The 17,553-nt window shown below is 39.8% G+C and overlaps 1 protein-coding gene across 1 annotated transcript; it reads left to right on the top strand.

The window, feature by feature from the left end:
* Positions 1–619: 619 nt before the first annotated feature.
* Positions 620–17,278, top strand: cers3a (ceramide synthase 3a). Its single transcript, XM_031739566.2, has 11 exons — positions 620–756; positions 2,501–2,682; positions 2,956–3,073; positions 9,279–9,397; positions 9,477–9,534; positions 9,706–9,756; positions 10,515–10,607; positions 14,510–14,638; positions 15,316–15,422; positions 15,592–15,745; positions 16,627–17,278. Exons 2-11 carry the CDS (start codon positions 2,510–2,512, stop codon positions 16,813–16,815), a joined length of 1,191 nt encoding a protein of 396 aa, XP_031595426.1. The 5' UTR covers positions 620–756; positions 2,501–2,509; the 3' UTR covers positions 16,816–17,278.
* Positions 17,279–17,553: the final 275 nt, after the last annotated feature.

Raw genomic sequence — 17,553 nt, 5'->3', positions numbered from 1 at the left:
TGTGGGTGTGTGTGTGTACTGACCTCCCTAACAGAACATGAACATATAGGTGTTTTTGCACAGACTTAATGTTTAAAAGTGTTTGTTTCATTGTATTTGGTCCTAATAGGAAGTTTTAGGTACCTTTTCATTTGTATGTTATGTTAATGATTAATTTAGAGTATCATCAAAGCTCTCTATTGGTTTTAGTTTAGTACAGAGTCCTGGTACTGTTTGTTCCGTCTGTACACACACACCCTAAAGTTTAAAAATAAAACATCGGTAAATTTTAGCAAATATTCTTTCTTTCTTCAGTCTTTCTTTTTAAAGAAATATGTCTGTTATATACAGTATCTGGGATATTTTTACATAATTTTCCAGTTTCTGGTCCTGGAAGGTTTGTTCTATCAGAGAACCTGCCTTTTGTATTTTATCAGGAGCACAGTACAAACAATGTTATTAGATCCTTTGAGGGCAGAGAGAAGAAAAAAAAGCCTGTGTGTTGTGGCAATCCACTAGCCTACCTCCACTTCCTGAAAGCCCTTCCCAGGTAATTGTCGCTGGGTGGGTGTGACCCTAAAGAATATCAAACAAAGACAAGAGTGGCTGACTGCCTGTCATACGGTGGGGGTGGTGGTGGTAAGGTGTGTGTGTGTGTTTGGGGGTGGGGTGGGGGCAACGTAGGACTTTCCCATCTGTGTTCATATTCCACAGCAAACACAAGCAGTCAGCTGATGTGGAAAAGTTCCCTTACCTGCTCTATCTGGCTGTGAAAAGGTAAGCTTTTGTTTTACTGTGACCTTGAAATGTGACTAGCAAACAAATTGCGTGTTTTCCTTTGAATATAAGTGATATTTCCAAGTTTTTGCTAGATGTCTATTGTGTTTAAACTAGAACTATGGGCAGGAGGAGTTATTTGATCCAGGCTTTTCTGCAGTTAGTGATGTGTTTTTTGTCAGCTTTGTAACAGCTGAGTTGGAATGAATAAATTCTCTGTTCTCAGCAAGATCACAGTAAATCTGAGTTGTGTGGTCTGCCTTCTTGAAATAAAAAAAAAATAGATGTTTAAGAAGCAAGATTTTTCTGAGGTCACTAAAAGGATCTGTATACCATATCACATTTATAGAACCAGCATCTATGAAGAAGGGGAATGGCTATGGTACTTTGACTAGAGCAAATTTCCTTTAATGTCACTTGAAACACTAAACAAACAGCTAACAGACCAGCTGAGAGAATATATCCAAATATACCGTGGATACATAAAGCCTGAGCTAATGGGTGAACAAAGTCAGGTGATTCAAAAGTTTCATTTATTTTTACTTTGACATTATTTTACGCTTTTTACTTTTCTGCACTTTTACTACATATTCTTACATTTACAGTTAGTGTTGGTTTATTAAAGATAAACTTTATACATTTGTTAAAGTATTTGAAACCTCTCCATGTTGATGTCAAAACCAGCAAATTCAGAGATATGTGTTTCTAGCATGCCGGATGAACAGGTCATGCACACTGAGTGAATTCTCAGCAGATTTCGGCTGAAGTATTTATAGAGGAAGTAACAACCTGGATGAAAAATATTGTCCCCTTGTTGACTGGGGGCTATAATGCAAAGCCTACTTAGCAGTGTGCTAATATGGCTACAAGGAACTGTTGTAAAGATAAATGTGATTCAAGTAAATCTACAATAGGTTCGTGTGGATTGACAGAGTCAACAAAGCATTCTTTTCATGTGAAAGGTTGATGTTCATAGGAGTATCCTGCCAAGGAAGGTCAATAGCCAGGCTTTATTTGTTTTAACTGAAAAACCCAGTAGGATATAACAGGTATGATGTTAGTTATCAACTCTCTCTGTTAAGCTGGGCTTTCTGCGTAATGGTTTTGTGCAGGCTGACATTAAAAGAGGGTTGTGTTGCACAAAGTTTCAGCATCAGAATAAGCCGGCGCTAAAACTTTCTTAAAATGATCCCTGTGAATGCAGCCAACTTCAAACAGAGATGTTATGAAACACTGTTCAATGAAATGAAACAATTTGGTGAGGGCTTGAAATCAACTATTCAGCTTCTACAGTAGAGAAGAGTAGATTACACAGTCCTTTTCATCCTGCACGTAGAGTTACAAAGCTATCTTTGAAATTCACATTATTTTATTAATTGATTATCATTACTTTATTTGGACTTTATTAAAAAGTGTTTTAAAATGTAATTATATGTTGTAAAGTTGCAAGTGAGGCGCTCCTTGCCTGTTTTTGCACTCTTTCTTTCTCTATTTAAGTCAGAGAGAGTTAAAAAAAGCATGGGAGTGATCTGAGTGAAAGGATCAATAAGTCAATATTTGTTTTCTGAATAGACCTGTATGTAGACTCTAGTAACTGTAACATCTGCGACTGCAGTGAACTTGCTGTTCTTACCATACAGCTGCCCATGTAAAGTAAAGAAAAGAATACTGGCATCAAAAGACTGATTCCAAATATCATGACCTTTGCCTCTCTTTTGTTTGTATAACCTTTTGGCTCCCTTAGGGCGGAGGGATGTTTGACACACTGTATGAATGCTTCTGGTCAGAGAGACTATGGTTGCCTGTGGGCTTAACATGGGCTGACCTGGAAGACAAAGAGGGCCGGGTCTATGCCAAAGCCTCCCATCTTTATGTGACTCTCCCCTATGCCTTAGCATTTTTACTCATCAGATACCTATTTGAAAGGTAAGCTCCACATTGCGTACCTAAACCACCTAACTCTACTCCAGTAGAGGAGTGGGGGGGGTGCTGTGATAGATTTGATCTTAACCAGCACAGTTGCTACTGCACACGCTTATAAAAACAAAAAGAACAAAACAAACAAACAAATGTTGCAGCCACAGGCCTAACAAACAAACAAAGGGAAACACAGTAACAGCTAAATAAATCTGTTTTCTTTAAAATGTCATTTTCCATCATGTGCTGAATTTCATTTTGTTTGTGTTTATGGTACTTCAGATGGATAGCAACACCACTTGCAGTTTCTGCTGGAATCAAGCAAAGAATCTATCTGAAAGCTGAGGAAAATTCTGTCTTGGAATTCTATTATGCTACTCAGTGTCGAAATCCTGCTCAGGTAAACCAAGTCACACACCTTTAGTCCTGACAATCACAATGTTAACGTTGGTGTTGTTAGGCCTGGAAAAATAGAAACATTTAATAATCTTGACATAATGTAGTATGTCATATATCACACAGAGCTTAGCAGTTCTCATTTTATTATGTTCCACAATTTGCCCGTTTAACATGTTTAACATTATTCTTTTTCTGTGTGTACTCATAGTTTGATCCAGAGCAAGCTACATTTCACTGCACTGCACTGATAATGTCTGTTTCTTTCATTTAATAATCTACTGTGAAGGCCTGCTTTTTCCTCGGTTCAGAGTAATTGCTGCGTTCATCTTTCAAAGAATCAGTAGCAACTGTGAACTATGACCTAAAAATGACAACAGTCAAATGTTTGTGGTGCATCAGCCGGTCGTGTACCCCTCGGCACATTGCACCATGGCCGTCGTAGTTGGGTTGAAGACACGAGTGTATGATTGTGTCCATTTCTACTGCCATTTTTATGATATTCCTGCACAGTAGCTCAGAGACATATAGATATAGAGAGGGAGATTTTGGAACAGTTTGAAAACTCAAGTTTGTGGAAGAAACACTCAACACAGTCTTAGCTTCTAGTTTTGACTTCTTCTCCTCTTATACCAGCGCTTATGTGGCGATATTGTCCGAGTGGAGACGCCAATCATTTAGGAAAATACTGCAGTGGCTTCCTGCACAGTAACGACAGGTATAAATACCAGTGTCTGTAAAACGAGAATCTGGCGGTGAGCAAAGTGACCGCTGTGTACTTGTCCACTGGAATGCTGCTTCATCAGCTAAGCCCTCAGCTTCACCATGCCCAGGACTCACTGCAATTTGCTCACCAGGAGAAAGCCAAATGGACAATGCCATCCTGCATCTGGTCCATAGAGCACACTCCTACTTGGACACAGAGAGCGAGGCTGTGGGAATCATGTTCTCTGATTTCTCCAGCAAATTAAAAAAAAAAATTTGTAGTTTTTACAACATGTATTTACAACATTCCTGAAAAAAGAAACCTGCCATTTATAAGCATAGTATTTGTCCATACACAATTTTGCTAAACACTGGAGGCAAACATTTATGACAGACAATTTCAATTCCTCAGAGTTGTAGCTACTAATTGTATTTGCTGCATTTTTATGGAAAATCTTTATGTAGAAATATATATTTGGTCATGATTTTAACAGTAGGCAAAGAAAAAGAAACCAACAAAAACAAAACAAAACAAAAAAAAACCCCAAACCCCAAAGTGGAACAAAACAAAACAGAACAAGAGAGAAACCAACAATCCAACTCTCTCCAGTAGGATGAGCAGGTTGTTTCCCATTGCATTTTACATAATAAATCCCAATTTTTATCATCTATTACTGAACCTTGAAATCCTTGATAAAACTTTGCAACAATTTTCCAAACTATAACATTAGTGTTATAAGCATTTGAAATATATTTAGTATTCTATTGCGCTTTTTCTCAGCACTTAAGGCAAACCGTGGTTTGCCTTAAGTGTCAGCTAGCTCCCTCTTATAGTTGAATGTAAAATAAGAAGTGAGGCCCTTCGATGTCCATTCTCAAAATCTTGTGTCATTACAGTTAAGTAGAAACTCTGTATCAAAAGCACACCATCTTAACATCATTTCAGCCTGGTTTAGTTTGTTCTCTCTGCACACCTAATTCCAAATCTTAAAAGCTAATTTTATCCAGGGATTATCAGGGTCTTCAACTTTAATTTGCCACCCATGGCTCATTCTTCTAGGTCTTCTATGTCAAAAAGCTTGTCAAGAAGGTGTACCCTCCCTCTCCCCTGTGGCTACGGTTCAATTGATCTTTTTCCTCCTTTGGAAATGACAGAAATGGTTGCTTCTTTCTATGAAGGGGGAACTGCCCCTCCTTTAAGGACCCAGTTACACACTGCCTTCAGTTTAGGAGTTAATTCCTCCCTGTAGGCCTTATACAATTCACCAGTGATCATTGTCCCAATTCATAGGCTGCATCCTTCGGAGGACCTGGCCTTTGCGGTCTATGTGGGCCAGGTCCTTCGAAGGCCGAGAAGGCTGGAAGTGCAAGGCTGTGAAATGGGACAGTCTAGCTTTCAGATTTGCGTCACCGCAGTCTTGGTGGAGTTTAATAAACTCAGCCGTCTGCTCCTCGCTCGATAATATATAACAGGACATTGGAGTAAATTCTCTACCATCTCACACTTCTGTTTAATCAGTTTTCTGTTTGACGTTTATTCAGCTGTGTGAAAACCAACTTTAATCTCAGCTAAACCGATTTACTCAGGAACAAATCAAACACTGAAAAAAGCCAAACAATAACATTTTAAGTTATATAAGTGACTTATATGTCATCTTTAACCTGAGTAGCAAAAGTTTATTTTGTGACCCAGAAAGAGTAATAAGAGTAATATTAAAACTAAGTAGCTGCCACTATTGTTAGAAACTGGAATTAGCTGGGCCGCGCTATGAATTCAGGGATAGATTGGGCCATGAAGGATACACCCGACCCATCCTTCAAATGAAGGACGCATTTGTTGGATGCATTTGGAACAGTCTTGGGGGTTGCCTTCATCGCCTGGCTGTCACATAATTGGCCTTCAAATGCAGCCTATGAATTGGGACCTCCAAAAGTTGAATCTGTTCATCTGGACGTAGCGTTTTTAGAAAACGGTGTTTAGAAAACGGTGTTTCAAAACACCGTGTCTCTGTGGCTTTTAAACCCCAAAACACGCTGCGCCAAAAACTGGTCCACCCCAAGGATCGGGTCCCCCGACACAAACAGAGTAACATAGTGTACGCTGTTAAGTGCCAGGAGGATTGCCAGGATTTATACATCGGGGAAACCAAACAACCTCTAGCGAAGCGGATGGCACAACACAGAAGAGCAACCTCATCAGGCCAGGACTCTGCAGTCTATTTACACCTACAGGCCAGTGGACACTCTTTCAACGATGAGGATGTACACATCCTGGACAGGGAGGAACGCTGGTTTGAGCGCGGAGTCAAGGAGGCCATTTACGTGAAGAGGGAAAGACCATCTCTGAATCGAGGAGGGGGCCTAAGGGTACATCTTTCGCCATCTTACAACGCTATGATTGCAGCCATTCCCCAACTCTCTGTGAATGGTACTCATGGCCATTGATCAGTGTTCTTTGATCAGTGGGTTTTGGTCAGTGATTGTTGATCAGTGGTCATGGGAATTTGCATAATTATGATTAAGGAACTGACCTCACAGCCCATTGTTCCTTCAGTGGGCTGGTTTCAGTCATTATGCAAATGTACTGTTTATAAGGTTTGGGGAAACCTGCAGTCAGCTGAGACTGAAGAAGTCACTTGGATGAGTGACGAAACGTTTCTCCCACAAAACGCTACGTCCAGATGAACAGATTCAACTTATGGAGATTTACTTTCCTGGATGATTGAGAATGCATCAAGACATATGAATTGGGACAAATCGTTATTTAGGTCAGGCTGGGAGTACAGATCTTTATAGTATGTTTCAAAACTCTCGATTTCAATGTTATCATTATATATAATGCCAGTTTTAGGGTGTTTTATTAGACAGTACTATCCACTTGGTGCTTTCTTAGCTTAAAAGCTAACCACTTTATTTATTTTAATAATTTTGATTAAGGAAAATAAACTTTTAAACATAGTGGGCTGACTATTCTAATTACATTAAAGGAGTGTTTGCCATTTTTAACGTGGAACATTGTTGTCAAAATAAACATAACAACCGCTTGTCCAAACAGTGCTGCTCAGAACCACAGTTAACAAGATAACAATCAAGCAGATAATAAAACAAAACAAAACGGGATTTTCAGGTCTGAAAGACCTGGTGTAATAGGGAGTCAGCCTCACACTTCGGAGCATGCCCATGGATTAGAAGTCCTCCTCGCAAAATTCTTCCACACTGAGCATGAATCAGTACTCCTGGCATCTCAATTAAGACAAGGCAATAGTTCTAAATATTACACATTTCTCTTGTCTCATAACTCAGAAAGCGTGCAGTAAGGGACCAAGTAGTGGGAGTGCTTTTCTCTTCATTTCCAACTTCATCCTTCTTATTCAGTGATTTGAGACTTGAGTTTGGATTGTAGTTTTAATAGCTCTGTAACAGCATCCTCCATTGTTTGAATCTGCTCCTCCATTTTTAAAAGACAACCCTCAGCTTCCTTGAGTCTTGCATTGGTTTTGCACACTTCGACCTTAACTTCTTCAAACTGTTGCACGTTTTCTTTTCTGAAGCCCCTAATTTCCATAAGTATCTCCTTCAGGTCAATCTTGTCATTCTCCATTTCGTTCCTTTTTGCTAGCATTAGCCCCAGTGCTAATCAAAAAGCTGCCATCTTCGTTAGCTTCACTTTCTTCAGTATACATCTCAGTCATAGTTTCCACCTGTTTCTTGGTTTTCACCTTGCCGTGTTTTTCATTCACCATAGCCCCATCCTAGTTAGTCACTTTTAGCTTTTTATCTTCTTAGTATTTCGAGATTCAGGGGCTTTTTGACAAAAAAGAGCCTGAACCAGTAGATATGCAGCTACCTCCATAGAATCACCATTACTGAGAGACGAGTTGTTGCAGATGGGGCTGGACTCCTGGTATCCTCAATAACGGACCTCGCACAGTTTGTGAGGCTGTGAGACTGCACCTCAGAGACCGTGGTCACCAGCATTGGTGCAAGGGACAGTGCTCTCTCCTGTCCTTTTTGCCCTGTAGAGTAGAGCACCTAGTAAAGTATAGGAGCTTGATTGAGGACTTTGTAAACTGATGTAAGGTAGACTTCCCCAGGGCTAGGCCTTCTGCACTACCTGTATCAATTGATGGTAATGATGTGGAAGTTACCATCTTCATGTACCTGGGACTTCATCTGGATACCAAACTGGACTGGTTAGTGAACATAGATGCACTCTACAAGAAAGGACTGAGCCGGCTGAACTTCCTGAGGAAATTGGGGTTCTTTAATATCTGCAGCAAATTCTTGTTTATGTTTTACCAGTCAGTCGTCTCATCACCAATGTTCTCTTCTGTGTGCTGGTGTCCTGGTGAGGCAGCATCCAGAAGAGAGATGCCAACAGACAAGCTGGACAAGCTGTGAAGAAAGCTGGCTCTTTACATTAGTGGCTGGGAAAAGGACCCTGAACAAGTGGCTGTCCAATGATCAACACTTAATCTTCACTAAGCAGAGAAGCTTGTTCAGTGGCAGACTCTTGTCACTCTACAGACATGCTAAGTCCTTTGTTCCAAGGACTATACATCTATATAACGCAACACTCAGGCGTAGGGGTAAGGTGGACTAATGGGCCCCTTCATAACCTTGGCCATACACACTCAAGAACTGTTCATTTTTGCTGGTCATACAATTCAGGTGGTTAGACTGTCATTGCACTACAGCTATTTACTTATTTCACTTATTTTGGGATAGTTCACCACTGCTCCACAGCTATTTACCGTGTTTTAGTTAGGAGGCTAGGCTACCATTTGTACAGCTCTTGTACAAATGCTTTTCTTTCTTTTTTTTTGTAACTTGGTGTAACCAGTTTGCTTTCTGTTAGTTTAAGTGGTATATGTGTTTGTGTTCAATAAAGTATCCATCTACCTATCTACCTACCAATCAACCACCCCTCCCTCTTGATGCATGTTTTTGATGCAATCTCATGTTCCTGTAGAGAGTGGGAACATGAGACGAGACTGAATCTGAACCATAGACTTTCTTGCTGCAGTGCGTACCACTCCACCACTGTGCCACCTTCATTATAAACAAATATACACATATATTAAAAAAAACATTTGTTTTAAACTGTACTGGTTTGAGTCAGTAGACATGCACATTTTCCATAAGTGATGTACATTATTAACGGATTACCAAATCACGACAAATTACATTGATACATTTCTGGAGTTCTGCTGACTGCAAGCTACTGTTTCTCGCAGAGAAAATCAAGGATGTCTCAAAGCTTGTGGATATATTACTGCACTGCCCTTTAATTACCTTCAACAGCCTGAAGTGTGACTCCACCCTTTTCAGAGTTTGTTTGCAAATGTGCCTGAGAGATTCCTGCAGTTTTGACAAAACTACATTATTTACGTACCTGAAACGAGAGCGGGCTAGAGATATACATTTAAGCACATACACGATACACATATGTAAACAAATCTGTGTGTGTTTTTGTGTCTGTCTGCATGTGTATTCAATACCAGGCTGACATTGATGGGTTGTCTAAGAAAAGCAGTCTGTCCACAAGACAAGTGGAGCGCTGGTTTAGAAGAAGACGCAGACAGGACCGCCCTGGAGTTCTAAAGAAATTCACAGAGGCCAGGTTACTGCGCTTTGTTTTTGCAAGTGTGTGTATTTGTGATTATTCTGATATTAACAATAACTTTATTGTGTTCCAACAGCTGGCGATTTGTTTTCTACCTGTCTGCATTTATTGGAGGAATGGTAGCACTGCATGATGTAAGTAACCTAACCATTTCAACATTTTTCTAACTCAAGCAGCGATGGTCAAATGATTAAGTCTCTTTAATCATTAGGCTTTTGTCTGAACAGCTCTTTATAACTTAACATTTCACCGCTCTTCTTTATTTTGCATTACCTGTACAAATATAATAACTTTTGTGTCTGCAGAAAGAATGGCTTTATGATACTAGGGAAGTATGGACAGGTTTTCCCAAGCAGGTTTGTTGCATACTCTCCCACATGCCATAATCATCAATCAATCATCAGGAGCAAAAACACAGAAAACCACAACACTACTGAGGAAACATACGGAAAACACAGGCAAGGGCAATACAAAAAAAAAAGACAACTCAGAAAAAAAGAAGTCAGATTTATAACAATTATCCATCATTCAATCATCCAATTGGAAGATGGATCCAATTATCCAATCATCCATCCCACGTTACTTATAGATCTCCATCTAACATCCGGTTAGGTCCATACATTTCTGGGCATCACACAATTTTTGTTATTTCTCTTCTGTACACCACTACAGATGTGAAGTTCAGCAGACATTCAGCTTGATTTCAAAGGGTTTAACTCTGCAGAAATTACAACTTAAACTTTAGGTTCAAGGAAACAAGGACAAAAATACATTTATTTATTTTTGCTATGAGTACAAACTGAAAAAACAGGGCTGTACTTTAATATCTGAAAGGATTGTAAACCTGGCATGTTTCTTGCCATGTGTAAAGGGACTTTAATTAATAGTACTCAAATTTCCTTTTCTTTCAGTGTTTAGCGGAAGGATCAACCTGTACTAGCATTTACGTGGAAAGCTGCAGCTTGGTGTAAACAATAGATTCCTCTGCAGTTTATTTTAGCTATAAGGTCTAGAAAAAAAAACAGAACCTTATGGGGCAAACCTTTTGTCTGCATAACTGGTTATAATTTTGCCCTGTGTTCTTGAATCTGTCTCTTTGTCTCCCTGTCTGCAGACCATGCTAGAGTCTCAGTACTGGTATTATGTCTTGGAGATGAGTTTCTATGGCTGTCTTCTCTTCAGTGTTGCTTTTGATGTCAAGAGAAAGGTAAGTAGTGGTTCTTAGAGACCACAAACTTCAATTCAGTTCATTAGTTTGCTGTCTTCTTTTCTTTGCACAATGTGTAGTGTAAAATTGTAACCATTTCTAAAAATGTGAAAGAGTATTAGTGTTCTGAAAAAAGGTGAAATTATTTTTTAGAAACTTCAGTCTCTAATATTTGAATCTCAACAATAGAAATGAAATTATACATACTGCTCAAGAAAATAAATGAAGACTTTGAAAACACAGCAGACTCGTACTCATATAGACTGGGTAAATTGTTGGAAAGGATGCTATATTGTTTGATGGAAATTAAAATGATCAGCCCACAGACACCTGAATTCAAAGGCAGAGAATCAAATTGAAAAAGCGGTAGTGGCAGGCCTGTCCATTTCCCAACATTTAATTGCAGCAACTCAAAGTGGTACTCAGTGTTAGGATTCCTGTGTCTCTGGATCTTTGAGTTTGTTGTGGACTCGTGATTCTTTCTGCTGCATCTAAGAGATGACTCAAGTGCTAACTCTGTATAGTTTAGTTTTCTCTATTGGGTCTGCATTTATTTCTAGTTTCTGGTTTTTGTTATTCCTAATCTCATCCATGTGTCTTGCCATCAGCGTCTCCTTTGTAGTCAATCTTTTCTTCGTGTCTCAAGTTCAGGTGTGTCACTCTCTGTCTCAGTGTTTGTTTCCTGTTTTATTCTGATAGTCTCTTGTCTTGTCTGCCTTATGCTCAGTTTTATAGTTACCGTTTTATATATTACATTTCTCTCTCTGCACTGGGGCTATGATTTGAAGTGCATGTGGTGAGAACTACTAGGAAAAGTTTTTGTGTGTCTGTGTGTGGGGTTAAATTGTGGAATGGGTTAGGGGCTAAGCACAAGCAATGTCCAAATATCCACAAATTTAAATCAGTGTATAAAGATATGGTTTTTATGCAGTACAGGGATGAGGGCAGGATTAAGCTACAAGAGGTATTTTCAATATAGATATTTCTAGTGTGATAAGTTATCATTGTTATATAATGTATTACATATACTCAGGAAGCAGCTGCGCAGCTACATGACTGAATTATAAATATGTGAAGAGGGTGGGAGTATATAAGTGTTATTTCTTCCCACTCCTTTTCAAACAGCTGTTTTAATAGAAGACAGACCTGACTAGAAGACCTCACCCATACCTGGACCAGGGTATCACTCAGCTCCTCCATGAGGTGCAACCTGGCAGTGTTGGATAAACTGAAACATAATGCCCCAGAGGTGTTCTTGGGACTTACAGTGGCTTGCAAAAGTATTCAGCCCCCTTGAACTTTTCCACATTTTGTCACATTACAGCCACAAACATGAATCAATTTTATTGGAATTCCACGTAAAAGACCAATACAAAGTGGTGTACGAAAATCATACATGATTCCAAACATTTTTTACAAATAAGTAACTGAAAAGTGGGGTGTGCGTAATTATTCAGCCCCCTGTGGTCTGAGTGCAGTCAGTTGCCCATAGACATGGCCTGATGAGTGCTAATGACTAAATAGAGTGCACCTGTGTGTAATCTAATGTCAGGACAAATACAGCTGCTCTGTGACGGCCTCAGAGATTGTCTAAGAGAATATTGGGAGCAACAACACCATGAAGTCCAAAGAACACACCAGACAGGTCAGGGATAAAGTTATTGAGAAATTTAAAGCAGGCTTAGGCTACAAAAAGATTTCCCAAGCCTTGAACATCCCACGGAGCACTGTTCAAGCGATCATTCAGAAATGGAAGGAGTATGGCACAACTGTAAACCTACCAAGACAAGGCCGTCCACCTAAACTCACAGGCCGAACAAGGAGAGCGCTGATCAGAAATGCAGCCAAGAGGCCCATGGTGACTCTGGACGAGCTGCAGAGATCTACAGCTCAGGTGGGGGAATCTGTCCATAGGACTTTGAACTTTTTGGCCAAAGTGCAAAACGCTATGTGTGGCGGAAAACTAACACTGCACATCACTCTGAACACACCATCCCCACTGTCAAATATGGTGGTGGCCAGTGTTGGGAAGGTTACTTTTAAAATGTATTCCATTACAGATTACTGAATACATGCCCCAAAATGTATTCTGTAACGTATTCCGTTACGTTACTCAATGAGAGTAACGTATTCTGAATACTTTGGATTACTTAATATATTATCATGCTTTTTACAACTACGTGAATGTACTATTGCTGTGTGATTTAGTACTATTACTGAAGGTCCGCGGCTCCGAACCGTAGTAAAGGGACCTCTGACTATGTCGAGTTCCGTGTCGGGCTCGTAGCCGAAAAATAGCTTTACTTTGTTATCTGGGTCAACTTTGCTTGCGAGAGACAGAGAGAGGCGTTGAAAGGCTGCTCCAACAGAACTTATTATTTTCGGAGGAAAACACGAACACAGTGTACAGTCGAGTCTTAATAGCGTACTTACAACTGGGCCCGTCAGGCACACTTCTTGGCTGCAGTGGTTATTATTATATTTACATGCTTCCATCTCGTTTCTGCTCGATGACAGCTCGGACTTTTCTACTGTCCTTTTTCTCCCTCCTCTTGCTCACAGACACATAACGTGTATGGCAGTCCATTCTACCTGCAACACGGACTACACTGCCCATGAGGCTACATTCTTTAGAGCCATGCCTGTAGCATTCTGCCTATTAGCTTTGCACAACAACAACAACAACAAAAACAAGGCGCTCTCTCACCCAGGAAACACAGTCGCAGAGAGAGAGAGCATCGCCCTGTAACCATGGCAACTGTAACGCTGCTGCCTGGAACAACAGAACGTAGCTGTCAAAACCCAAACAGTCCTGACCCGCCACAATATGAAACAGGAAAGTACCACCGTGTAATCCATTTATTTCAACAAAGTAACTGTATTCTAAATACCACCTTTTTAAACGGTAACTGTAACGGAATACAGTTACTCGTATTTTGTATTTTAAATACGTAACGGCGGTACATGTATTCCGTTACTCCCCAACACTGGTGGTGGCAGCATCATGCTCTGGGGGTGCTTCACTTCAGCAGGGACAGGGAAGCTGGTCAGAGTTGATGGGAAGATGGATGGAGCCAAATACAGGGCAATCTTGGAAGAAAACCTCTTGGAGTCTGCAAAAGACTTGAGACTGGGGCAGAGGTTCACCTTCCAGCAGGACAACAACCCTAAACATAAAGCCAGGGCAACAATGGAATGGTTTAAAACAAAACATATCAATGTGTTAGAATAGCCCAGTCATAGTCCAGATCTAAATCCGGCTTGTAATCGGAAGGTTGCCAGGTCGAGCCCCGGCTTGGACAGTCTCGGTCGTTGTGTCCTTGGGCAAGACACTTCACCCGTTGCCTACTGGTGGTGGTCAGAGGGCCCGGTGGCACCAGTGTCCGGCAGCCTCGCCTCTGTCAGTGCGCCCCAGGGTGGCTGTGGCTACAATGTAGCTTGCTATCACCAGTGTGTGAATGTGTGTGTGAATGGGTGGATGACTGGATGTGTAAAGCACTTTGGGGTCCTTAGGGACTAGTAAAACGCTATACAAATACAGGCCATTTAATACATAAAAACTCCTTGAGTCTGATAATATAATGCAGGAAATGGGGGGGGGGGGGGGAGAGAATCTTGTCTTTTATGGTATCGTTTATATGGTATTATTGTAATTGATACTTTCCGAAACTTGTTCTACTAATGTTAGAAATGTTTATTTATTTTTTTAACTTGGCAGAGTCAACAATGTTTTCTGCATCATTACTTTCTCATTTGTGTCTCTCTCTTTCCTTTGCTTTGTCTTTCTGTCATTTAACAACATGTACTTTTGTTTATATGAAAACATGATTTATGAAGAAACTGATAGTGCTCTCTGTGTTGATTGGAGTGTTCTTTGTGTGTTTGTTTCTTATCTCCATCAGGACTTTAAGGAGCAAATCATCCACCACTTGGCCACTCTGGTCCTCTTATCATTTTCCTGGTGTGCCAACTACATCCGTGTAGGAACACTGGTTATGCTTATCCATGATGCTTCAGATGTTTTGCTAGAGGTCAGTCTCGGCCACATGCATGTTTGTTTTTTTCTGACATGGGGGATTGCAAATGTCATTAGTTAGAGGTATAGATTAACCTTTAGTAACTGGACACTGCTTACAGTTCAAAATAAATCCACCTGGTATTGCTCTAGAATATGATGGAGAAAATTGATTTGGTTGCATTTTTAGCACCAAAAGTCTCATGTGGATATCTCATCTTGTATTTATAAAGTTATGAAGGATAGAAAATGCTGCAAAAATAAGACAAATTAAAAAGCATAATATTTAAACCCATTGCTCTGTCCTTTGTGTGCCTTTAACCTGTAGAGATTTGCACCCTATTTTTATGATTAAGCTTATAGTTAGCACTGGATGAGGTGACTCTGAAACATCGCCGTGTTGCTACAAGATTCTTTGGTTGCTGCAGCGCTTCTTATGAAGTGCTTCTTCTTCGCTCAACCCTTTTTACTCTTAACCAGTCGTGGAAGATGGCTGACCCTGAACCTGGTTCTACCAGAGGTTTCTTCCTGTTAAAAGGGAGTTTTTCCTTCGCTGTCACCAAGTGCCTTCTCATGCGGGTCACCTGATTGTTGGGACTTTGTCTCTAATATTGTAGGGTCTTTATCCTACATAAAACCTGCTGTGTGTATATGTGTGTTGTTGATTAATGGTAAAACTCGTTTTTCTTTTAGTCTGCCAAATTATTCAACTATGCCAAATGGGAGAAAACCTGCAAAACTCTCTTTGTTTTGTTTGCCATAGTGTTTATGGTAACACGACTGATCATCTTTCCATTTTGGTAAGCTGATAAATAAGACTTAAGTTGTGTTCTTTTCTCCCAAATTAAGTAAAAAGTAACCAGTGAACTATGTTTGTCTTTGTACATTCATACTCAAGCAGATTTCCTATAAATGCATTACTTCCAGTATGTAACAGATTTTTACATTTTTGATATGCTTGTGTTTTAGGCTGATCCACTGTACTTGGGTTTACCCTGTTCTCTATTACCCTGCCTTCTTTGGCTACTACTTCTTCAACATAATGCTGGTGGTCCTGCTTTGTCTGCACATTTTCTGGGCCTACCTCATTCTACGCATGATCAGGAAATTTATGTTTGGCACAGTAAGTCTGGTCTGACAATATTTATCCATCTCTCTGTTTAATGTTTACCTGCAATGGTTGTACAGGGATTGAATGGCTCACTGCAATGGACCAGACACCCCACACTCCCAAAGAACCCTCACAGGATACTGAGAGGGCCATAAAATACATGTAGACTGGGTGGGCAAACTCCCTAACCTCAAATCTTCTTGAGATGATGAAGAGCTGGCCCAATGTTCCCCAACCAGGATGAAAACCTGTACCCTGCGTTCAAAGTTTCACTAATGAATGAACTCTGCGATGTTGCAGAGGCATGTCAACCAAGACAGCCCTACAACATCCAGAGCCTTCAAGAACTCAGGTAGAAGCCAGACCATCAAGTAGTTTTTAAGTACCATGGTGACCTAGTTTCCCAGTGATGTAAGAAAGCTAATAAAACATGCAATTTTCACTGAAATACTCCAAACATACCACAAGCATGGTTCAAAAGGTTAGTTAGTAACTCAAACCAACACATGCCTAGCAAAAAGGGATCTTTTAAATAGCATGTATGTGTCTTTGTGTTCTTTGCATCCTATAAATGCATCTCACTCCTACCTGATAACTTAAAAATCCATCATTTTGTCCAAATATGTCACTCCAGTGTTGAAAAACCTGCATTGTGATGACCAAAATGTTAATGTTCAGGCTTCAAAATGCTCAACAAAGCTTTGTTTTACATTGAAACGAACCCAAACTGACACCCAGAGTTCTCTGCTGCATCTCAGACTTCAAATCTGCTTTCAAGTAGACATTTTGCTGTCTTTGGCTGCTTGTTGCATCTTCTAAATACAATCTCCTTTTCTGTTGATTTTCCCATCGTGTTTTTCATTCTGTATTTTTACTGTAATCGTTTCATTCAGCTAACCAAAGATGAAAGAAGTGACAATGAAGAGGAAGATGGGGACGAAAGCAGCTCAACACAGGATGAAGTTGAACAAAGGCACAAGCCTGCCGGACCACTGGTAGCTGATAAGAAGTATGACGAGAACGGAGGCACTAGATCCTTATCTCCACCAGAGAACATCTGCTGGTCAAAGACTGTGTGCTGACTCTTATTCACTACTCTCAGTACAGGACAAGAATCCAGAAATAGACTTTGTGTTTTGCTTATCAAAAAAGATCAGCGAACCAAACATATCACATATACATGTATTAAGTAACACAACCCAGCTGTTGCCCTCCACGATAGTCCATAAAATTTAGACAAAGCTTCACTTAAACATTGTATTCAGATTTTAAAACTTGAAAAAAGCTCTTGACTACGTGCAACAGAATTTGAGTTTGAAACATGCCTCATGTGAGCAAAACAGATTCTTACTCAGAGCTGTATTTATGTCTGAAAACAAACTCGATATGAACACAAGGCCAAGTTTAGATGTTTTTCAGATTTAAGTTAATTATTTTCCCCTCTTAAATGTATCTACTACAATCCAGTTTTCTATTAAATTTTGCAATACCTACTTTGGTCAACCACACAAAGATTGCATTTTTACAATAAAAGTTTTAAAATTATTCCCATATTTGTTTTTGTTTTTTTAATTGTACTTGTACTGTGTTTTTGGAAAGCATAGAATAGAATTTTAATAATGAACACATTTGGATTACATTGTTTCTTTTCTACAAAAAAGAAACCTGTTGGTTTCCATTCCAAGGTTTAAAAAAAAAAAAAAAGAAAGAAAACAAACAAACCAATCCCACTAACACTTGGAATAATGTCTGTGAAGGTTCTCAGTCATCCAGGTCATCGTAGTCAAAGGAGTTTGCAAAGAAAAGCGTCTGGACTTCTT

Source organism: Oreochromis aureus, linkage group 1 (assembly GCF_013358895.1).
Source record: "Oreochromis aureus strain Israel breed Guangdong linkage group 1, ZZ_aureus, whole genome shotgun sequence".
Lineage (NCBI taxonomy): Eukaryota > Metazoa > Chordata > Actinopteri > Cichliformes > Cichlidae > Oreochromis > Oreochromis aureus.
Note: the sequence above shows the minus strand (reverse complement) of the source record. Positions and strands in the feature narration are given on the sequence as shown.